Source organism: Hydra viridissima, unplaced genomic scaffold (assembly GCF_058129835.1).
Source record: "Hydra viridissima isolate aposymbiotic clone 2 unplaced genomic scaffold, HvirCarnegie_v1 scaffold_9, whole genome shotgun sequence".
Taxonomy (NCBI): Eukaryota; Metazoa; Cnidaria; class Hydrozoa; order Anthoathecata; family Hydridae; genus Hydra; species Hydra viridissima.
Window position 1 is genome coordinate 1,794,994 of NW_028324308.1, and position 24,897 is coordinate 1,819,890.

General features: G+C 32.9%; 2 protein-coding genes and 1 long non-coding RNA gene across 3 annotated transcripts; 1 reads left to right on the forward strand and 2 right to left on the reverse strand.

Moving 5' to 3' along the window:
• The first annotated feature begins 1,667 nt into the window (after positions 1-1,667).
• LOC149883547 (uncharacterized) lies at positions 1,668-9,239 on the forward strand. Its single transcript, XM_090097579.1, has 5 exons — positions 1,668-1,772; positions 1,907-1,959; positions 5,328-5,491; positions 5,804-6,910; positions 8,638-9,239. Exons 1-5 carry the CDS (start codon positions 1,668-1,670, stop codon positions 9,237-9,239), a joined length of 2,031 nt encoding a protein of 676 aa, XP_089953705.1.
• Positions 9,240-12,945: 3,706 nt separating this feature from the next.
• LOC149883548 (uncharacterized) lies at positions 12,946-14,963 on the reverse strand. The gene is made up of 3 exons (XM_090098457.1): positions 14,949-14,963; positions 14,514-14,677; positions 12,946-14,201 (listed from the first exon to the last, which is right to left on the reverse strand). The coding sequence occupies exons 2-3, from the start codon at positions 14,674-14,676 to the stop codon at positions 13,117-13,119; spliced, it is 1,248 nt and encodes a 415-aa protein (XP_089954583.1). The 5' UTR covers position 14,677; positions 14,949-14,963; the 3' UTR covers positions 12,946-13,116.
• A 2,117-nt stretch (positions 14,964-17,080) lies between these two features.
• On the reverse strand, positions 17,081-20,274 carry LOC149883549 (uncharacterized). The gene is made up of 3 exons (XR_016455909.1): positions 20,020-20,274; positions 17,945-19,772; positions 17,081-17,860 (listed from the first exon to the last, which is right to left on the reverse strand). It is a non-coding gene; the product is annotated as an uncharacterized LOC149883549 (long non-coding RNA).
• Between the last annotated feature and the right edge of the window lie 4,623 nt (positions 20,275-24,897).

Genomic DNA, 24,897 nt, shown 5'->3' on the forward strand with positions numbered 1-24,897 from the left:
AAATATTTTAATTTCCTTCGAGAGAGTTAATAAACTCTATGACAGTTGCTGTTAAATTTATATTAAACCTGAGTTATGTAAATATTTAACACCAACTGTCGTGGATGGCAGAGTTAAAGCAAGAGCCATCTAAAACGATCATCCACTGAGAGTTTTGTAAATATTTTTAAAATGCTTTAAATTTATTAGTCATAAAAATGTATGCTTTAACACTCACTATTCCGCTTTTTAGTTACTTCCAAAAGTTGAACATTTGGATTGACCAGATTAACCAATCCATAATGCAAAACGTTAATGTCTAGCTTGCTACAATGAAAGTTAGAAAAAAACATTAATTGATTATTTTAGTTTTGTAATTAGAATTTTCAAACTTAGGATGTAATAAAATGGCTGAAGTAATAAAAAAGCAAATAGATAAAATTGAAAAATATAATAAAAATCGGAAGGATTTCAAACCTGGTAAATAAATATAAAACCCATTATCAATACTAATCAATAAGTGTCAAACCAATAAACCTTTTATGCACAAAGCTCCTAACAATTAATGGTCGAGGTCAACGTCACTATTGCATGGTTGAAAAACGACATCGAAATTTGTAAACATTGGTTTTAAATGATCCAATAGAAGCTGAACAAATTCCTTAATCAGCCATTGTCACAAAAGAAGGATCCCCTAAAAGAATCATGTGGCTGAGTCAAGTAAATGGTTGCTAACAATTTTTTAATATTGTTAAACTAAAACTTCAAAACTCCGTTTGAAAATAAAACTAATTCTTTAACTTTCCTAGGTCATCCAAAAGCATAGCTTTCTTTGACCAATACTCTCAAAAACCAAAAGATGATCAATGTTCAGCTCAATACCGACATGAGGAAATTGAGATCTACTTTGAACAAGCCAGCAGGGTTCAGACTGGCGACAGAAAATCACAAAGTTGCTCAAAATTCCAACAGCTAGAGACACTAGCCAATTAATTAAGTCAAGCAGCAACTAATCATTACAGTCGCAGAAGAAGTTCCAGAATCCTACAAGAACGTTAACATGTTGCTGGATTGGATAAACACAAACAGCGTTAGGTTCAAAACTTCATGCGATCTCAAAGTTGCCAACTCTTGTGCAGAATTCAATCACATTCAAACAAATGCCCCTGCTATTGGTGTGACATTGACTTTCAAAAAATCTTTTCCGCCAAAGGAGTCTCAAGAACGTTCGTCTGTTGACTGATCACAACAAGTTTGTTGCAACTAAATCAATCAAAAGTAAAGCCGACAAGTTCATCAACATGATCGAGGCTTCTTTGATCACGGCTGAAGATTCTGAACTTGTTCTGGAACTATCTGTACCACCAATGGAGCTTCATCTTCTTTTGGGGCTTGTTAATCATCTTTTAAAGAAGCTCATACTGCATTGGCCAGACGCAAGAGACTGGCCTACAAAACTAAACATTCAGAAGCAGACGTTTCACGATGGTCATTTATCTGGAGCTGAGTACAGTAGCCTGTTAAAGAATGTTGATCTGCTTCAAAGAGTCGTTAAAAGATTCTGTGCATATCTCTTCTTGATAGTCGCGGTGATTCTTATAGCACATGCTGTTTTCTACCATGTTCCAGAGTTCATTAAACACCACGGCACTTCACTTAGATTCTTCAGTGAAAAGGCAACGTAAGCGATGCATTCAATATTCAAATATCATGGAGAAGATGAAAAAGAAACGAATCCTATCCAGATTATGGATCCAAGCTTTTGCAGTGCATCGTCAATTTCAATGGCAAATGTTAGTGAAGTCTTTGAAAAAATCTTTTAACTATAAGTATTGATAAAAAATGTAAAAAATAAAAGCACATCTAGTTTCGGTGTTTTTCGGTTGAAAGTATAATTATTTTTGTATTTCTCTTTTTGGTTTTTTAGAAAAGGTTTATAGTAAAGGAAAGTGTTTCTTTGTTAAGAGTTGTTAATCGAAGGTGTTTTTCACTGAAACCTTAAAAACTAAATATCTCAAATGACAAAGCTAAAAGATTTTGATATTTTGCATAGTTACGCTACTATACGAGTACATTCACGAGTACATTCACAAGTACATTCACGAGTACATTCACGAGTACATTCACGAGTACATTCACGAGTACTATACGAGTACATTCACGAGTACATTCACGAGTACATTCACGAGTACATTCACGAGTACATTCACGAGTACATTCACGCTTCAAAGGCTTTTCTTGGGAATCGCGATAAATAATAAAACCCTGAAATTTACAGATCGTGAAAAAAAAAAAAAGATTACGCTGCAGTAATTGAGGAGAGAGTATAAGAAAACGAACTCATGAACAAAAGCTTAGTTTTGTGAAACTCAAGTGAAATTTGTATAGAATTTAAAACAGTTAAAGAAAAAAAGTGTTTTGTGTTTGGTAACTTTGCAGAAAACAGCGAACTTGTCATTCGGAATGAAATACAGATTTGGTCTAAACACAGTTGCACGCTGTATCCAGTTGCGATGTTTAAATCTGGTATGTATCCATCAAAAGTTATTTTGCTCGATGTCGAATGATAAACATCACGATACCGGTTTTGTTTATAAAATTTCAATTGTAAAGAGATTTGCAACTTGAAAAGCTATGCTGCCGGGAACCCGACGTTGTTATCGTAACGTTCCAACATTGAGTATAAAACTTTCACCTTAATTTGCAGAAAATTTAACAATATTACAACAACCACAACAACAAAATAGCCCAAAGTTGCAGGCTTTGTAGCATGCAGGCATGACAGATATCGGTGGATAAGGAAGTTGATAATCACAACAAAGATGTCAAAAAAAAGTTCATGAACCCTCACGGGCCATCGAAGATGTTTTCTTAGCCACAAAGAAATGTCTTGTGTTACAGTTATAGCATAGTTAATGATATCGAAATATAATAAGTGAATCACAGATATTTTTCATCGATACCGCGAACGTTTTTTCAGATTCAACAAGATAAAAATAATCTCTGCACCAAATATCATGATTAAATATTTTACGGAACAGATTTATGTGCATAAAACGCAATTTAAAAAGGCGAATTTTAAATATTGCAACCATAACGCTAAACAGTCATAACTCGCTAATACCTTTAAATTGGAAAGTCAAACTTTATGACGATTTCATATTTTCATACGTGTTAATGATGGGGTAAAAATCAACAAAATCTGCTTTTTAAGTGTTCCATTTTTAAAAAAAGGATGATTTGACGTGAGATTACCATACGGAGAATGTTCGTTTTTAACTAAAAATGCATTTAGAACATCAGTTTGTTCTCGCTCTGTTTACCCTCTTTAGTTTTTTACTCTTAAACTTAACACAAATGTTTTTTGTTTTTTTTCATTCAAGAGTAGAGAAAAAATATTGATAAAATTTTATTAGCGCTTTGTAAATGTTAATAAAAATATATATATATATATATTCAGCATTAAGTTAAGATTAAAAATTCAGTATATAGTTTCCAACAGATAAATTCCCAACAAGTTGTAAAAGCATAGTTGTAGGAGCCTACAAACATACACAGGCTGCAGTTTATTAAAACAAAGGTACCGTATATACTCGCGTATAAGTCGAGAAATTTTGGACGAAATATTTACTCTAAAAAAGCAATTCAATAAACATTTTTTAATCAAAAAATAAGAAATACGAAAAAAAACTTCTAGGAATAAATTTGTTTTTTTTCTGACCCGCATATAAGTCGAATTGCTGTTTTAGAGTAAATATTTCGTCCAAAATTTCTCGACTTATACGCGAGTATATACGGTATGTTTGAGTTGCGCAATGTAAATTACGGATTATTACTGGTTGTTAACAAACTCTGTGCAACTTCGACTGTCAAATTTAAGAGTGATGTTAAAAACCAGATTAAAACTAGAAATTGTGTTAAAAATTCAAAAAGAAACAGCAAAAGTTAACGTAGAAACCTGAAAACGAAAAGTAAACGTAGAAACCTGAAAACGAAACGCACATTGATAAAGTATTTACTAAATTTAAATCTCTCATAAAATTTATTCCTCTAAAAAACTGTGATTATTGTGGCAGTTAAAAAACTGCGTGTTGGGAGTGAGGAAAGGGGATGAGGAAAATGACTGACGATCAGGAAACTATGCGTTTCCTGATAATGTGCATTAAACGCAGAAATTTTAATGGGCTTTCGTTTATAGCTTCTGCTTATATGGTACACAAAGAGCATTTTAGAAAACTGAACAAATTAACATCAATTAATCTTGTAAATCGGAAATTAAGTCGTTTTTTGTTTTCTCCGTTAACCAGACGAAAAAAACTGAAACTTATAGAAAATGCACTTGAAATTGAAGTTTGTTTTTTAAACAGTAAAGTTTAAGTAAAGTTTAAGTAAAGTTTAAAAAACAAACTTCTTCATTTTAGTTCAATCTATTGAAGACGAAATGAAAAACAAGCTATTTTCATCTACTTTTATTTAAAGCCAACTATTTTTTGAACTTGTGCGAGGTAGTTATGCGTAGGTAGGTAAAATTATACGTAGGGCTACGGGATCGAACTCCGAATATACAGTTTTTGTGGGTTTTAATGGGTAAAGAAAGAAAGGTTACGTTATTTAGTGGAAAATTTTCCTGTGTTTTTTATTTTATCTTACTCTCGAACAAAAAAAATCTCCGAGTAAAGCCCTGGAATCGAATTGATAGAGTTTATGGATTAATCTAACTTCCGTTATTAAAAAACTGAAAAACTGAACCAATGAACTTCATTCGCTCCGTTGGTACGGTGAAAATTTCATATTAAAAACATTTGTATGATAAACTAACGCGGAAAAACTTATTGCTGAATTTGACGCACAGGGAAGTCCAACAAGCCAGGTATTTCGTTCGCAAAGATTCCGCATTCCTTAAGCATGCTTTCAGGTATGACGACATTGAAAATAAATTTTCCAGACGTCTTTAAAAATAAGATAAAAGCGTTATAATTCAAAAATCCACCCACCTGATGAAATTAGTGGCCAGCATTGCTATATAAAAAGAAGTCTCTAACTTTATCGAACATTCATGAACTTGCTGGCAAGAAAGGTAGGCAAATTTTACAATTTCAAAAAATCAATTTTTGATCTTTAGTTATCGATAAGTCTTTTTAGTTAAAACTTAGCTTCAACTCAAAGAGCTCTCTAAATCAGCTCATCTCTCATCATTAGCTTCCTCCGAATAAAAGTATACGACGAGCTTTTTATCTTTTCATATTTTCATATCTTCTATTTCATATATTCATATTTTCATGTCTTAGAATAAAATATATTACTTCAAAAAAGAATTTCAAAAAAATGAATTATTTTACTTTTACCAGAATGAAGACATTTCAATTGCTCGGTATTTTTGTTATTGTAAATCAAATCAATGCACATTTTCGTAATGTGTTTCCTGGTGAAATGACTCCTAATAAACAAGATGGCGACATGGAAAGTATTTTTATGATCAACGATGAAGAAACTCAAGAGGAGAAAAATAACGGTGAATTGTTGTTACAGAAATTCGTTTTTTACTTTTAAAAAACAAATGTTAAGTTTTTACACAAAGTTATCTTTTCTGTAAATTTAATAGATAATGAAAGTTATGATAAATTATGATATTATGATAAATTATGATATTATGATAAATTATGATAATATGATAAATTATGATAACATGATAAATTATGATTTGACAATTCAGAATTTCGAATAGAATACTTGCAATTGAAAGTATATGACCAAACATTGACTTAAGGCAGCATGAATCAAAAAGGAGATTATAATAATTGTATTTCGCACGTTTTTCCTTCAGATCAATCCATGCAAAAATCATTCCAAAATTATGAACAAAAAATGTTATGTGGCAACAATCCATACGATACAAAGTCATATTTCTGTAAAGGAGAACATCTTTACAAAAATACCCTTTACGAAACATGCGGTGGCATTATACAGCTCAAAAAAGACAATTTCTGTCACCGTGGTAAACCTTATTCGAAGAATCAGTACCAGGTGTGTGGAGAGGGCGTGTACGACATCAAAGCTCAGTTCTGCAACGGAGGTAAAATGTACGAAAACAGTCTCTACGAAGTGTGCGGTGAAAACGTATACCTCGCTAGCGAAAACTTTTGCCACGGAGGTAAACCATACTTGAAGAACCAATACAAGGTGTGTGGAGAGGGCGTGTACGACATCAAAGCTCAGTTCTGCAACGGCGGTAAAATGTACGAAAACAGTCTCTACGAAGTGTGCGGTGAAAACGTATACCTCGCTAGCGAAAACTTTTGCCACGGAGGTAAACCATACTTGAAGAACCAATACAAAGTGTGTGGAGAGGGAGTGTACGACATCAAAGCTCAGTTCTGCAACGGCGGTAAAATGTACGAAAACAGTCTCTACGAAGTGTGCGGTGAAAACGTATACCTCGCTAGCGAAAACTTTTGCCACGGAGGTAAACCATACTTGAAGAACCAATACAAGGTGTGTGGAGAGGGCGTGTACGACATCAAAGCTCAGTTCTGCAACGGCGGTAAAATGTACGAAAACAGTCTCTACGAAGTGTGCGGTGAAAACGTATACCTCGCTAGCGAAAACTTTTGCCACGGAGGTAAACCATACTTGATAAACCAATACAAAGTGTGTGGAGAGGGCGTGTACGACATCAAAGCTCAGTTCTGCAACGGCGGTAAAATGTACGAAAACAGTCTCTACGAAGTGTGCGGTGAAAACGTATACCTCGCTAGCGAAAACTTTTGCCACGGAGGTAAACCATACTTGAAGAACCAATACAAGGTGTGTGGAGAGGGCGTGTACGACATCAAAGCTCAGTTCTGCAACGGCGGTAAAATGTACGAAAACAGTCTCTACGAAGTGTGCGGTGAAAACGTATACCTCACTAGCGAAAACTTTTGCCACGGAGGTACAGTATCGGACAAAACATGGTGGACAAACTCAAATTTAGAACAAAAGTTGATCAAAAACTAAAAAAAACTAGTAAAACAATTGAACATATTATTTTTTATGTAGTTTATTATGTTGTTAACAAAACTTAAAACTTTTGAATCATACTAAAAATCACTAAAAAAGTATTAAAACACATTTTCCCTAACAAACTACATTTTTCTTTGGACAAAACAAGGTGGACATTCAAAAAATCGACTGAAAATTCAAAAAAATTCAAAAATTAACTTATTATTTTTCAAAAAACTTCAAAAGTTGACTTAATATTTGGTAGGACCTCCTTTACTTTTAATTACTTCTTTCATTCTTCGGGGCATAGACGCAATTAATGAGTCAACAATTCTCATATCAATCTCTCGCCAGGCCTTCTCGATTTGTTCAAATAATTCCTCACTGGTCTTCACATTTGCACGCTCAATCTTATTGTCAATTATTTCCCACAAATTTTCTATGGGATTCAAGTCAGGGCTTTGTGCAGGCCACTCCATTATGGTGATATTCTTGTCCTTGAACCATTGTTTTACAATTTTTGACGTATGTTTGGGATCATTATCCTGTTGAAAAATCCATTTTAGGGGCATCTCCCATTCAGCATGTGGTAACATAACATCTTCCATTATATCTTTGTAAACAAAGCGGTCCATAATTCCATTAATTTTGTGAATAGGACCAGTTCCTAGTGCTGAGAAACATCCCCAAACCATAGCAGACGTTCCATGCTTAACACTCTTCTTGGTATATTTAGTATTGAATCTGGTGTTCTTTGGTCTCCAGACTCGCTTCTTGCCGTCGCTTCCAAAAAGGTTATATTTTGATTCATCACTAAAAAGTATGTTTTTCCACTGGTCTACAGTCCAATTTTGGTGTGCTTTGGCAAACGCAAGTCTTAGCTTTCTATTTTTAAAGGAAGTTAGCGGTTTCTTGGCAGGCATTCGAGAAAACAATTTTGCTTCGTTAGCTCTTCGTCGCACAGTGCGATTAGAGATTTGTAGTTCAAGTTTTTCGGTTAATTTTGTGGATGACAAAAATGGATCTTTTTTAAGCTCTTTAACAATTATTCGATCTAGTCTTTGTGTTGTTTTTCTTGGACGTCCGCCCCGATGGTTTGTTTTATAGCAGTCACGAGATCCAAATGATTTGACAGTTTTGCTTACAGTCGATTTAGCTATATTATATTTTCTACAAATTTCAGCTTGACGTTTTCCGCTTTTAAAATCTTTAATAATATTTTCACGTAAAACACTTCCTAATTTGTCGTAAGCCATTTTAAGTTGCAATTTTTGCAAAATTTACCCCATATATCACGAGTTAAATCTATTTTTAGTTTAATTGAAAAAATAATTGGCCAGACGTTCCAAAATCTATTTATTATTTTAGAGTAATGTTAGGATAAAAGTGAAAACAAAAGAATGCGGTAAATTGAATAAAGACAATGAAATCTTATAAAAAAAGCTTCGTTTTGATTTGTCCACCTTGTTTTGTCCAAGGAAAAATGTAGTTTGTTGAGAAAAATGTGTTATAAGTTTTTTTTGTGATTCTTAGTATGATTCAAACGTTTTAAATTTTGTTAAGAACATAATAAACTATTTAAAAATTAATATGTACAATTGTTTTACTAGTTCTTTTTAGTTTTTGATTAACTTTTGTTCTAAATTTGAGTTTGTCCACCATGTTTTGTCCGATACTGTAAACCATACTTGAAGAACCAATACAAAGTGTGTGGAGAGGGAGTGTACGACATCAAAGCTCAGTTCTGCAACGGCGGTAAAATGTACGAAAACAGTCTCTACGAAGTGTGCGGTGAAAACGTATACCTCGCTAGCGAAAACTTTTGCCACGGAGGTAAACCATACTTGAAGAACCAATACAAGGTGTGTGGAGAGGGCGTGTACGACATCAAAGCTCAGTTCTGCAACGGCGGTAAAATGTACGAAAACAGTCTCTACGAAGTGTGCGGTGAAAACGTATACCTCGCTAGCGAAAACTTTTGCCACGGAGGTAAACCATACTTGATAAACCAATACAAAGTGTGTGGAGAGGGCGTGTACGACATCAAAGCTCAGTTCTGCAACGGCGGTAAAATGTACGAAAACAGTCTCTACGAAGTGTGCGGTGAAAACGTATACCTCACTAGCGAAAACTTTTGCCACGGAGGTAAACTATACTTGAAGAACCAATACAAGGTGTGTGGAAAGGGCGTGTATGACATCAAATCTCAGTTCTGCAAAGGAGGTCGACGCATTGAAAAAGTTTATCATCCTCGAAACTATCAATATATTCAAGACTAATGAACATGGAAGTGATTAGAACCTTTTTTTGACGAATGATATTTCGTTGAAAGTGTTCGTCAAGCTTATTGATTTTTTGATTTTTTTCCTGTTTTTTTGTGATATTATAAAACAATATCTAGCAAGTTTCGCTTAATTTGGAAATATAATATTTGAATAAACTCTCATTTTTATGTTTTCGGTAATTTCATTATTATGTCCATTCGTGACTTTTCATGATGCGATTTATCTTTTTTTATACATTGTCTTTCACTAGTTGGTCCTTTAGAGACAAATATTTAGTTTACATATGATTGTAGTATTGAGGTAAGAGGTGATTGCAGTTTTGAAGCAAAAAGCAAATTTTGGATCACGTCATGAAAATTTTCTGATCTATCTATCAGATTTTTTACATCAGATAGATAATAAATTTACACTTTGTAATGGTTTCATGATCGCATGATCACAGGAAGAAATGTTTAAAACCCTTAATCAGTAACAAGTATAAACAAGATAATTTTAGAGAGATATTTTAATGGAAGATTTAATAATGAGTGTCAGTCAGTTAGCAGATTAAAGTTATTTGATTTAAATGACTGGTTTATTTATAATTGGCTGGTTTTACATATCGTTTAAACCAGTGACACACCCAAATTTTTGTCTTGGTTAGGGAAAGAAACAGATATTTAAAAAATGTTTTGATTAAAATGAAATGCTACCACATTTGATTTACTGCCATATTGATTGATATATGACGTAGGGTAAAGTAGTATAATAACCCGATTCTTTTATATTTAGTTGATTATTATGTAAACTCTACATTTTTGAAAAAATCTTTTTTTGATTAGGTAGCATGATTATTTAGCTCTAGAAACATCATAGATTTATTGCTCACACCTAAATCAATTTCAAGGAAATATCATTTTTCTTAAAACGGTACTAATGGCGATGTAAGCCTCATATGCGTCCAATATCGCCACCCACACTTTTTTTTATACTTCGGTATTCATAACGCAAATTACGATAAAGAAACGAATAAAAAATGAATCATTATTCTTAAAATCATATTATTTGTTTAACTTTTTATTACAAATCTAATCGTTTAGTCATTTTTGCTACTTGATGTACACCCTACTTTGCACAAAGTGCATAGGGCACTTTTTATGATGCATCCTGTGTCACAGTGCTCATGGAACCAAGTTTTGCATCCGACGCATCGAATCCAATCATCTTTTTTTCGTTTGTCATAGTAAAAGATTCTGCAATCACCACAAAACGTATCTTCGTCATTCTTACTTCTCTTTTTCGATGATTTTCGAACTTTTTTCAAATTATGTTTCGTGGCCATTTTTGTTTGACTTGGCCTGGGTGTTTCAGTTATTTTATCCGCAACTAAATTTCGATCGACAACAACAGCTTGGACATTTAATGATCTTCAAGTTTTTACTTTTCTAATTATTTAGGTGATGGAATTATTGAACGGATACTAGATGCAGGGTCTGAAGATTCAGGTTCCAAAGTACTAAACTTGTCAACATCAGGACTTTTTACGTTTATGCGATGAGAAATTTCACTGTATGCAAAAGGTACTTTAGGATAATATTAGGGTTGAAAGGATAGATTCCTATTAATCTGAATTCTGATATGGCATTTGCTGCTGTAGCGGTACGCAACCGTGCTTCAGTAAATTATAGTGGAAATTGCAGTTTTGACAGTGATCTTCAAGATTGCATTTGTCACCTGACAACGAAAGCATCTATAAGCGTCTTTAAGTTTAAAACAATAAAATAATGAGTTTGTGAAAACAATAACAAAAGTACATTTAAAAGGAATTCCCTAAACAGTCATTTTTGTGTTAACTGATGCAATTAGCGCAGCGACTTAAATACTATTTTTAAAGAATTTTAAAATTTACGTTTTTTAGTTTCATTTTTTTTAAACTTCAGCATTAAATTACTGTAGTTTAAAGTAAATTCGAGAGCAAAAACAATAAATTACAAGCTTCGAGTGCAATTACAACACATATTCACAAAATCTCACTATCGAAAATCAAAATAAACATGTGGCGTTATTTGCCCATTCCAGTTTAGCAATATTGGCCAGAAATGTTTTATGTAAAACGAATTTTTTTTGTTTACATTGTGAGCATTGCTTACTTTCAAAAATCAAATAATATAATCAAATAAAAAAGTATGATGTTTTATAACTAAAAAATAATTTATCTAAGAAGTTCTGACAATAATTCCTAAACTGCGCCACTAAATATTCTTTAAGCCAACCTTAAAAAATGAAATGGTGATTGAAGCCGCCGACGGTATTGGACTACTTTACCCTAATTATCAGAAATTAAATTTCTAATCGCATAAACGTAAAAAGTCCTGATGTTGACAAGTTTAGTACTTTGGAACCTGAATCTTCAGACCCTGCATCTAGTATCCGTTCAATAATTCCATCACCTAAATAATTAGAAAAGTAAAAACTTGAAGATCATTAAATGTCCAAGCTGTTGTTGTCGATCGAAATTTAGTTGCGGATAAAATAACTGAAACACCCAGGCCAAGTCAAACAAAAATGGCCACGAAACATAATTTGAAAAAAGTTCGAAAATCATCGAAAAAGAGAAGTAAGAATGACGAAGATACGTTTTGTGGTGATTGCAGAATCTTTTACTATGACAAACGAAAAAAAGATGATTGGATTCGATGCGTCGGATGCAAAACTTGGTTCCATGAGCACTGTGACACAGGATGCATCATAAAAAGTGCCCTATGCACTTTGTGCAAAGTAGGGTGTACATCAAGTAGCAAAAATGACTAAACGATTAGATTTGTAATAAAAAGTTAAACAAATAATATGATTTTAAGAATAATGATTCATTTTTTATTCGTTTCTTTATCGTAATTTGCGTTATGAATACCGAAGTATAAAAAAAAGTGTGGGTGGCGATATTGGACGCATATGAGGCTTACATCGCCATTAGTACCGTTTTAAGAAAAATGATATTTCCTTGAAATTGATTTAGGTGTGAGCAATAAATCTATGATGTTTCTAGAGCTAAATAATCATGCTACCTAATCAAAAAAAGATTTTTTCAAAAATGTAGAGTTTACATAATAATCAACTAAATATAAAAGAATCGGGTTATTATACTACTTTACCCTACGTCATATATCAATCAATATGGCAGTAAATCAAATGTGGTAGCATTTCATTTTAATCAAAACATTTTTTAAATATCTGTTTCTTTCCCTAACCAAGACAAAAATTTGGGTGTGTCACTGGTTTAAACGATATGTAAAACCAGCCAATTATAAATAAACCAGTCATTTAAATCAAATAACTTTAATCTGCTAACTGACTGACACTCATTATTAAATCTTCCATTAAAATATCTCTCTAAAATTATCTTGTTTATACTTGTTACTGATTAAGGGTTTTAAACATTTCTTCCTGTGATCATGCGATCATGAAACCATTACAAAGTGTAAATTTATTATCTATCTGATGTAAAAAATCTGATAGATAGATCAGAAAATTTTCATGACGTGATCCAAAATTTGCTTTTTGCTTCAAAACTGCAATCACCTCTTACCTCAATACTACAATCATATGTAAACTAAATATTTGTCTCTAAAGGACCAACTAGTGAAAGACAATGTATAAAAAAAGATAAATCGCATCATGAAAAGTCACGAATGGACATAATAATGAAATTACCGAAAACATAAAAATGAGAGTTTATTCAAATATTATATTTCCAAATTAAGCGAAACTTGCTAGATATTGTTTTATAATATCACAAAAAAACAGGAAAAAAATCAAAAAATCAATAAGCTTGACGAACACTTTCAACGAAATATCATTCGTCAAAAAAAGGTTCTAATCACTTCCATGTTCATTAGTCTTGAATATATTGATAGTTTCGAGGATGATAAACTTTTTCAATGCGTCGACCTCCTTTGCAGAACTGAGATTTGATGTCATACACGCCCTTTCCACACACCTTGTATTGGTTCTTCAAGTATAGTTTACCTCCGTGGCAAAAGTTTTCGCTAGTGAGGTATACGTTTTCACCGCACACTTCGTAGAGACTGTTTTCGTACATTTTACCGCCGTTGCAGAACTGAGCTTTGATGTCGTACACGCCCTCTCCACACACTTTGTATTGGTTTATCAAGTATGGTTTACCTCCGTGGCAAAAGTTTTCGCTAGCGAGGTATACGTTTTCACCGCACACTTCGTAGAGACTGTTTTCGTACATTTTACCGCCGTTGCAGAACTGAGCTTTGATGTCGTACACGCCCTCTCCACACACCTTGTATTGGTTCTTCAAGTATGGTTTACCTCCGTGGCAAAAGTTTTCGCTAGCGAGGTATACGTTTTCACCGCACACTTCGTAGAGACTGTTTTCGTACATTTTACCGCCGTTGCAGAACTGAGCTTTGATGTCGTACACTCCCTCTCCACACACTTTGTATTGGTTCTTCAAGTATGGTTTACCTCCGTGGCAAAAGTTTTCGCTAGCGAGGTATACGTTTTCACCGCACACTTCGTAGAGACTGTTTTCGTACATTTTACCGCCGTTGCAGAACTGAGCTTTGATGTCGTACACGCCCTCTCCACACACCTTGTATTGGTTCTTCAAGTATGGTTTACCTCCGTGGCAAAAGTTTTCGCTAGCGAGGTATACGTTTTCACCGCACACTTCGTAGAGACTGTTTTCGTACATTTTACCTCCGTTGCAGAACTGAGCTTTGATGTCGTACACGCCCTCTCCACACACCTGGTACTGATTCTTCGAATAAGGTTTACCACGGTGACAGAAATTGTCTTTTTTGAGCTGTATAATGCCACCGCATGTTTCGTAAAGGGTATTTTTGTAAAGATGTTCTCCTTTACAGAAATATGACTTTGTATCGTATGGATTGTTGCCACATAACATTTTTTGTTCATAATTTTGGAATGATTTTTGCATGGATTGATCTGAAGGAAAAACGTGCGAAATACAATTATTATAATCTCCTTTTTGATTCATGCTGCCTTAAGTCAATGTTTGGTCATATACTTTCAATTGCAAGTATTCTATTCGAAATTCTGAATTGTCAAATCATAATTTATCATGTTATCATAATTTATCATATTATCATAATTTATCATAATATCATAATTTATCATAATATCATAATTTATCATAACTTTCATTATCTATTAAATTTACAGAAAAGATAACTTTGTGTAAAAACTTAACATTTGTTTTTTAAAAGTAAAAAACGAATTTCTGTAACAACAATTCACCGTTATTTTTCTCCTCTTGAGTTTCTTCATCGTTGATCATAAAAATACTTTCCATGTCGCCATCTTGTTTATTAGGAGTCATTTCACCAGGAAACACATTACGAAAATGTGCATTGATTTGATTTACAATAACAAAAATACCGAGCAATTGAAATGTCTTCATTCTGGTAAAAGTAAAATAATTCATTTTTTTGAAATTCTTTTTTGAAGTAATATATTTTATTCTAAGACATGAAAATATGAATATATGAAATAGAAGATATGAAAATATGAAAAGATAAAAAGCTCGTCGTATACTTTTATTCGGAGGAAGCTAATGATGAGAGATGAGCTGATTTAGAGAGCTCTTTGAGTTGAAGCTAAGTTTTAACTAAAAAGACTTATCGATAACTAAAGATCAAAAATTGATTTTTTGAAATTGTAAAATTTGCCTACCTTTCTTGCCAGCAAGTTCATGAATGTTCGATAAAGTTAGAGACTTCTTTTTATATAGCAATGCTGGCCACTAATTTCATCAGGTGGGTGGATTTTTGAATTATAACGCTTTTATCTTATTTTTAAAGACGTCTGGAAAATTTATTTTCAATGTCGTCATACCTGAAAGCATGCTTAAGGAATGCGGAATCTTTGCGAACGAAATACCTGGCTTGTTGGACTTCCCTGTGCGTCAAATTCAGCAATAAGTTTTTCCGCGTTAGTTTATCATACAAATGTTTTTAATATGAAATTTTCACCGTACCAACGGAGCGAATGAAGTTCATTGGTTCAGTTTTTCAGTTTTTTAATAACGGAAGTTAGATTAATCCATAAACTCTATCAATTCGATTCCAGGGCTTTACTCGGAGATTTTTTTTGTTCGAGAGTAAGATAAAATAAAAAACACAGGAAAATTTTCCACTAAATAACGTAACCTTTCTTTCTTTACCCATTAAAACCCACAAAAACTGTATATTCGGAGTTCGATCCCGTAGCCCTACGTATAATTTTACCTACCTACGCATAACTACCTCGCACAAGTTCAAAAAATAGTTGGCTTTAAATAAAAGTAGATGAAAATAGCTTGTTTTTCATTTCGTCTTCAATAGATTGAACTAAAATGAAGAAGTTTGTTTTTTAAACTTTACTTAAACTTTACTTAAACTTTACTGTTTAAAAAACAAACTTCAATTTCAAGTGCATTTTCTATAAGTTTCAGTTTTTTTCGTCTGGTTAACGGAGAAAACAAAAAACGACTTAATTTCCGATTTACAAGATTAATTGATGTTAATTTGTTCAGTTTTCTAAAATGCTCTTTGTGTACCATATAAGCAGAAGCTATAAACGAAAGCCCATTAAAATTTCTGCGTTTAATGCACATTATCAGGAAACGCATAGTTTCCTGATCGTCAGTCATTTTCCTCATCCCCTTTCCTCACTCCCAACACGCAGTTTTTTAACTGCCACAATAATCACAGTTTTTTAGAGGAATAAATTTTATGAGAGATTTAAATTTAGTAAATACTTTATCAATGTGCGTTTCGTTTTCAGGTTTCTACGTTTACTTTTCGTTTTCAGGTTTCTACGTTAACTTTTGCTGTTTCTTTTTGAATTTTTAACACAATTTCTAGTTTTAATCTGGTTTTTAACATCACTCTTAAATTTGACAGTCGAAGTTGCACAGAGTTTGTTAACAACCAGTAATAATCCGTAATTTACATTGCGCAACTCAAACATACCGTATATACTCGCGTATAAGTCGAGAAATTTTGGACGAAATATTTACTCTAAAACAGCAATTCGACTTATATGCGGGTCAGAAAAAAAACAAATTTATTCCTAGAAGTTTTTTTTCGTATTTCTTATTTTTTGATTAAAAAATGTTTATTGAATTGCTTTTTTAGAGTAAATATTTCGTCCAAAATTTCTCGACTTATACGCGAGTATATACGGTACCTTTGTTTTAATAAACTGCAGCCTGTGTATGTTTGTAGGCTCCTACAACTATGCTTTTACAACTTGTTGGGAATTTATCTGTTGGAAACTATATACTGAATTTTTAATCTTAACTTAATGCTGAATATATATATATATATATTTTTATTAACATTTACAAAGCGCTAATAAAATTTTATCAATATTTTTTCTCTACTCTTGAATGAAAAAAAACAAAAAACATTTGTGTTAAGTTTAAGAGTAAAAAACTAAAGAGGGTAAACAGAGCGAGAACAAACTGATGTTCTAAATGCATTTTTAGTTAAAAACGAACATTCTCCGTATGGTAATCTCACGTCAAATCATCCTTTTTTTAAAAATGGAACACTTAAAAAGCAGATTTTGTTGATTTTTACCCCATCATTAACACGTATGAAAATATGAAATCGTCATAAAGTTTGACTTTCCAATTTAAAGGTATTAGCGAGTTATGACTGTTTAGCGTTATGGTTGCAATATTTAAAATTCGCCTTTTTAAATTGCGTTTTATGCACATAAATCTGTTCCGTAAAATATTTAATCATGATATTTGGTGCAGAGATTATTTTTATCTTGTTGAATCTGAAAAAACGTTCGCGGTATCGATGAAAAATATCTGTGATTCACTTATTATATTTCGATATCATTAACTATGCTATAACTGTAACACAAGACATTTCTTTGTGGCTAAGAAAACATCTTCGATGGCCCGTGAGGGTTCATGAACTTTTTTTTGACATCTTTGTTGTGATTATCAACTTCCTTATCCACCGATATCTGTCATGCCTGCATGCTACAAAGCCTGCAACTTTGGGCTATTTTGTTGTTGTGGTTGTTGTAATATTGTTAAATTTTCTGCAAATTAAGGTGAAAGTTTTATACTCAATGTTGGAACGTTACGATAACAACGTCGGGTTCCCGGCAGCATAGCTTTTCAAGTTGCAAATCTCTTTACAATTGAAATTTTATAAACAAAACCGGTATCGTGATGTTTATCATTCGACATCGAGCAAAATAACTTTTGATGGATACATACCAGATTTAAACATCGCAACTGGATACAGCGTGCAACTGTGTTTAGACCAAATCTGTATTTCATTCCGAATGACAAGTTCGCTGTTTTCTGCAAAGTTACCAAACACAAAACACTTTTTTTCTTTAACTGTTTTAAATTCTATACAAATTTCACTTGAGTTTCACAAAACTAAGCTTTTGTTCATGAGTTCGTTTTCTTATACTCTCTCCTCAATTACTGCAGCGTAATCTTTTTTTTTTTTTCACGATCTGTAAATTTCAGGGTTTTATTATTTATCGCGATTCCCAAGAAAAGCCTTTGAAGCGTGAATGTACTCGTGAATGTACTCGTGAATGTACTCGTGAATGTACTCGTGAATGTACTCGTGAATGTACTCGTATAGTACTCGTGAATGTACTCGTGAATGTACTCGTGAATGTACTCGTGAATGTACTTGTGAATGTACTCGTGAATGTACTCGTATAGTAGCGTAACTATGCAAAATATCAAAATCTTTTAGCTTTGTCATTTGAGATATTTAGTTTTTAAGGTTTCAGTGAAAAACACCTTCGATTAACAACTCTTAACAAAGAAACACTTTCCTTTACTATAAACCTTTTCTAAAAAACCAAAAAGAGAAATACAAAAATAATTATACTTTCAACCGAAAAACACCGAAACTAGATGTGCTTTTATTTTTTACATTTTTTATCAATACTTATAGTTAAAAGATTTTTTCAAAGACTTCACTAACATTTGCCATTGAAATTGACGATGCACTGCAAAAGCTTGGATCCATAATCTGGATAGGATTCGTTTCTTTTTCATCTTCTCCATGATATTTGAATATTGAATGCATCGCTTACGTTGCCTTTTCACTGAAGAATCTAAGTGAAGTGCCGTGGTGTTTAATGAACTCTGGAACATGGTAGAAAACAGCATGTGCTATAAGAATCACCGCGACTATCAAGAAGAGATATGCACAGAATCTTTTAACGACTCTTTGAAGCAGATCAACATTCTTTAACAGGCTACTGTACTCAGCTCCAGATAAATGACCATCGTGAAACGTCTGCTTCTGAATGTTTAGTTTTGTAGGCCAGTCTCTTGCGTCTGGCCAATGCAGTATGAGCTTCTTTAAAAGATGATTAACAAGCCCCAAAAGAAGATGAAGCTCCATTGGTGGTACAGATAGTTCCAGAACAAGTTCAGAATCTTCAGCCGTGATCAAAGAAGCCTCGATCATGTTGATGAACTTGTCGGCTTTACTTTTGATTGATTTAGTTGCAACAAACTTGTTGTGATCAGTCAACAGACGAACGTTCTTGAGACTCCTTTGGCGGAAAAGATTTTTTGAAAGTCAATGTCACACCAATAGCAGGGGCATTTGTTTGAATGTGATTGAATTCTGCACAAGAGTTGGCAACTTTGAGATCGCATGAAGTTTTGAACCTAACGCTGTTTGTGTTTATCCAATCCAGCAACATGTTAACGTTCTTGTAGGATTCTGGAACTTCTTCTGCGACTGTAATGATTAGTTGCTGCTTGACTTAATTAATTGGCTAGTGTCTCTAGCTGTTGGAATTTTGAGCAACTTTGTGATTTTCTGTCGCCAGTCTGAACCCTGCTGGCTTGTTCAAAGTAGATCTCAATTTCCTCATGTCGGTATTGAGCTGAACATTGATCATCTTTTGGTTTTTGAGAGTATTGGTCAAAGAAAGCTATGCTTTTGGATGACCTAGGAAAGTTAAAGAATTAGTTTTATTTTCAAACGGAGTTTTGAAGTTTTAGTTTAACAATATTAAAAAATTGTTAGCAACCATTTACTTGACTCAGCCACATGATTCTTTTAGGGGATCCTTCTTTTGTGACAATGGCTGATTAAGGAATTTGTTCAGCTTCTATTGGATCATTTAAAACCAATGTTTACAAATTTCGATGTCGTTTTTCAACCATGCAATAGTGACGTTGACCTCGACCATTAATTGTTAGGAGCTTTGTGCATAAAAGGTTTATTGGTTTGACACTTATTGATTAGTATTGATAATGGGTTTTATATTTATTTACCAGGTTTGAAATCCTTCCGATTTTTATTATATTTTTCAATTTTATCTATTTGCTTTTTTATTACTTCAGCCATTTTATTACATCCTAAGTTTGAAAATTCTAATTACAAAACTAAAATAATCAATTAATGTTTTTTTCTAACTTTCATTGTAGCAAGCTAGACATTAACGTTTTGCATTATGGATTGGTTAATCTGGTCAATCCAAATGTTCAACTTTTGGAAGTAACTAAAAAGCGGAATAGTGAGTGTTAAAGCATACATTTTTATGACTAATAAATTTAAAGCATTTTAAAAATATTTACAAAACTCTCAGTGGATGATCGTTTTAGATGGCTCTTGCTTTAACTCTGCCATCCACGACAGTTGGTGTTAAATATTTACATAACTCAGGTTTAATATAAATTTAACAGCAACTGTCATAGAGTTTATTAACTCTCTCGAAGGAAATTAAAATATTTTAAATTTTTACATACTTTCTCTGCCATATATGTTTAAACTTCCAAATGGTTTTTCTTTTTAATTCACATCATTTTTCTTTTATTTAACTTGTCAGTTTATCTAAATTGTTTGCTTTAGTTAATATACCTAATTTCATTTACACTCACGAAGTTTGCTATTCCTATTTCTAAACTGTTAACAAACTTTTTTATATTTTCGTTTGGTTGATGAAACTTGTTGAGCAGCACTGTGAAGTTTGACGAACTTGTTATTGACGGTTCTTAAAAATTGATATCAAGTTTTAATTCACCTAGAGATGAATTTGAAGCATCATTTATGGCATTATCTATTTTCCAAACTTTGTTAAAGCCGAACTTTCAACCAGGAAAAACAAATCATTTTAAGGTTTAGTTTTTGTAGCAGCTTCCGACGAAATAGCTAATGATCCTGAATAGATAGTTTATGGTGTGATTAGGTCTTAATAAATTGGAAATTAATTCAGCATAGCATGATAAATCCGTAAAGTGGTTTCCTAGTGAGTACGCTACGAAATATAAACGTTTTATTCACGTATTTTATTCGGAAACGCGAATAAAATACGTGAATAAAACGTTTATAATTCGTGGCGTGCTTACTGAGTTCCACATCCGAGTTTTTTATAGTATATTAGATTACTAAAAATGTAAAAAAGTATTGGATATGAATTCTTTCAACCACAAGTATAATATTTTAAGGGTTTGTTTAAAACTCTTCTCACCCTGAAACTGAACTTCTAGTTTTATTTTTGACACTTATCGTATATCTTAAAATCTGCTTTTGTATCTGATTCGTAATGTATTCATGGTTTCAAATGAAAAATTAATGGTTTTACTATTCTTAGATAAATCTTTTTCACAAATAAAATAGCTTCAGATATTCTAGATCACCTTTCCAGCCTAAACAATTGTCAGTTTTTTTGGACTGCTCTAAAATACTTGGATCAATTTGCGATTCAATAAAGATTATGTGAGAAGAAGCTGATAAAGCCATATTTAAAAGGTTCTGCTCTAAATAAGTAGTTGCAGCGTCAATTGCAAGCGGCACAGCGAATCTTTGGACATTTTTGTGTAGTCAACGCTATTAGTATCAAAATCCTGTCTTTTTAAAATCTCTTTTGATATTATTTGCAATAGAAAGATAGATTATGAATAAATCTAAAGCAACTCGTATATTTTCTTTGTTTATTTCTTAATCTTCATATGGTCGATGCGCCATTGTCGGCCTAATGGTTTCCACTTTGCCTTCATTGGCCCAAAAACAGCTATGTCGAGTGGCTGCAAGGAATGTGTTTTATTTGGGAACAAAGCAACAAGAATTATTCAATTTTTAAAGCAAAACTCGCTGATTTCGATATAAAAAAACAAATAACTACTTGTCGCAAAATTTCTTTTGAACTTTTAATATCTGCGATAAATGTCGATTCCATGGTAGGTGTGGAAATGACGCTATTTTTCTAGCTACTAACACTTGCTAGAAATCGATTATTAAAAAACTAATCAATAATTAAGAATTTACCCTTTTTTTTTTTTAAATGAATTTTTAATTCATTGTAACGCATTTTGTTTTTTCTTTCAAACGCACTTCCAAATTTTTGAAAGTGGTGCTTGCATTTTCATTTAGTTTGTTGTACATATGTTGAATTTACTTGAGTTTTAGTCTACGTGTTGTTATGACAATCATCACTTGATTGTTCTCCAAAATTGCAATTTTACATTTAAAACGTGTTTTTTAATGAATTCTTAACGAGTAACCAATAGTTCTACTTCTACTGTGAGGTAATTGTTACTTTATTCGCTTAACATTAAGGCTCCAGCTTTTCTCCATCTCGGATAAAAAATTTTTTGAGATCAGAGAGCTCTTGTCAAGGATGGAAAAGCACTGATTAAGAGAAGATTTAGAAACGAGCGTTAATTTATTAGTAAATATAATAAAACAAGGTTTTGAAGACACTAACATTTGCAACTTCCGCTAAAGAAGTTGCAATTGTTAGAAGAAGAGCTTTTTAGCATTCAGACATTCTTTGTGTCAGCTGGGATAGACTTTTTAATGATTGATAGATTAAGAACTTTCTTTAGAGCAGTAGAATTGACTTATTTGACCCCATATACAAAATTAGTCAAAAACTGAAAACCATATCATCAACATTTTTATTGATTGAGCTGGGATGCGCACCTTTTAAAATGCACACCATCTCATTTCCTTCTTTTGAATAAATTCATTTTAAATTAAAGCAAGTTAAATTAACCACATTTCTGCTATTATCATTATTATTCAATATGAGGTGCCGATAATGAATTAGTTACCATTAACTAATTGTTATATTATTGCCATTCGATAAGAGGTGTTGATAATGAGTTAGATCGAAATCTTAAGCCAAACTCTAAAACTCAACTTTTTTGTTTCGTTTTAGAATTGAAACAGAAAAGCTTTTATTTTCATTTTGTTTGAAGTCTGAGATGGTACCTGGCTGTTGATTATACCCACTTATAGCTTACACACAGCTTTAGAATACATGAAGGTATCACACTTTTGAACTAATTTAAAAAGAACCACTAAAGAAAAACATGCTAAAATTTTCTAGTTTCACCCCCCGTTACCCCATTACGCTCAGGAAGACCAATTGGAAATGTGTTCTTTTGACAGTTTAACGAATGACACAGTTTACTAATCTATTCCCATTATTATGAGACTCTCACGGAGAGTTTCCAGAACAACAGACGCATTTTTTTTCTTTAATTGATGCACAACATTAATATTTGCCGACTTTATTGGTGTAAGGTTAACGGTGAATATGCAAAATTTTTAGTTGGTAATGTAATGGTTAATAACTTTGGAATCCTGGGGATGAATAATTAATTTTGCTTTAAAGTCTTTGTTTGCTGTTATTGTGCCCTTAAGCTCCATGAACACCTCTGTGGTGCTTTCACTGAAGTATTTCAAAACCATCATAAATCTTTTGTTGGACTCCAACTAATAGAAGATGCAAGCTTTCCTTTAAAACATCCTTTGTCCAACTTGCTGGTTCCTCTACACCAACCAATATATATGATTGAAAGTTACTCAATAAAATTTCGTTAAATACAAAAACGTCTTGTAAACTTTTATTAAATGAGTAAAATAGTTTAAAAGGTTGATGATGGAAACAGTTATTGAGTTTTTTTGGGTCCCAGCGCAATTAATTATATTCATAAAATACTTTTTCAATATATTTTTGTACATTCTTTGGCTTTGTTTATTTAAGCATACTTTTATATGCAGGAAAAAATGTTTTAATGTAGAATATTAGTAGGGCGTTTCCACTGGGAGTGGACCATCTTATCCAAAAACAATTTTTTGTCTCGGCGAGGTTTAAAAGCATGGTTGCTGATGCAGATAATATTTTAAGTATCTAAGAAATGCAGTTATTGAACATTGCACAAGATTCATGAATTTCACTAGTGTCTCAAAACGATTAAAAGAGCAAATTTGTCACAAACTTGAACATAATATATAGTCAGAAGCCGGTTCTGGCTCATGAACACTTTTCCATACTTAAGGATGCTAACGTTGATGTGATGAGTTAACTTTTTCTTTTAAAAAAATATGTTATCTTGAGGGATGAGGTACCCCTAAAGATCTAATTCTTATCATTCAAAAAATTTCTTGCCTTTTTCAAACCTCAGCGATAGGTCGTGTTTTGTAGTGACCGATGGCAAGTGTGTGAATTCCGTCATCTAAGATAATTCTTTTGTCGTCGTTAGCGCTGAGTGCGACTTTGTTAATTTCTTCAGTGTAAACGTCGTGAAGATGAGATCGGAAAACGTTCATGGTTGCAAGTTGTTCTGTCTTGTTCATTAAGCAGTCACCACAAGGTATTGATAACGTCTTGAAAGTCAAGACCTTCATTCAATTTTTTCAAAACATAAAGACACAAGTGGCCGCAATAAGAAGTGTTACCAAATTGAACTCTCTCGCTGTTATAATAAACTGGACTTTTCAAGTAGTCAACCAGTTCAACAAGAGGAGGCTGAGCATAAGAGTCAAAGCTGTATTTTTTGTCTCCGTCTTTATACCAACAGACCCAATGAAATCCACCAGTGCTAGAATCTCCTGTGTTGACAATTCCACATTCTTTTTTCATTGTCTTTTTTGGTAACTCATCCCTGACAAACACGCCTTGAAAGTTTTTTAATTTTAACTGTTTAGCAGACTTTATCAATTGAAAGTTAGTTAAAGCTTCATTAGGTAAAACAATTCCTTCTACGTCAATCCATTGAAAGTTGATCATTTTCTTTTTTAATTTCTTAAAAAGTTTATCCGAATTTTTTTAACAAGCGATTTTTCATAGAATAGCACCTAAAAAGGGTATGCTTGAGAAGGGTGAGTTTGGTCCGAGCAATAATCCGGCTCCAACAGATTGATAGCCTTTTCCATTTTTAACAAAGAGTCCATCACCGTGAACATTTTTAGTCCATGGGGTGATAAACAATCCTTCTCCACCTAAAGTTTTTATCTTCATTCCTTTTCCATTTTTGCTCATGTAAAAAAGACCTCGCCCAGCAATTTTATCAACCATAGCGGAACCAGCAGAAGATCCTACACCTGCTAACAATCCAGTGGCTAGAGCAGGAACTACTCTTGTAGCAAGAGTGCTGCCTAACATACCTAATAACGGTAAAAGAGCTCCGATGAATCCGCCTTCAATGGTTGAGTTGTATGATAATTGTTTTCTGCTCAGTTTGAGTGTGACTCCTTTACCAGCTTCATACGCTTTTTAAATTTTGTTCAATTGCGCATTAGTGATAGCTAGAACATGTTTACCGTTCAAGTCTTGATGAGAAAGCTTAATGCTAGTATCGGTTTTGTCTTGAATGGCTTTTTTAATTTTATCAGAT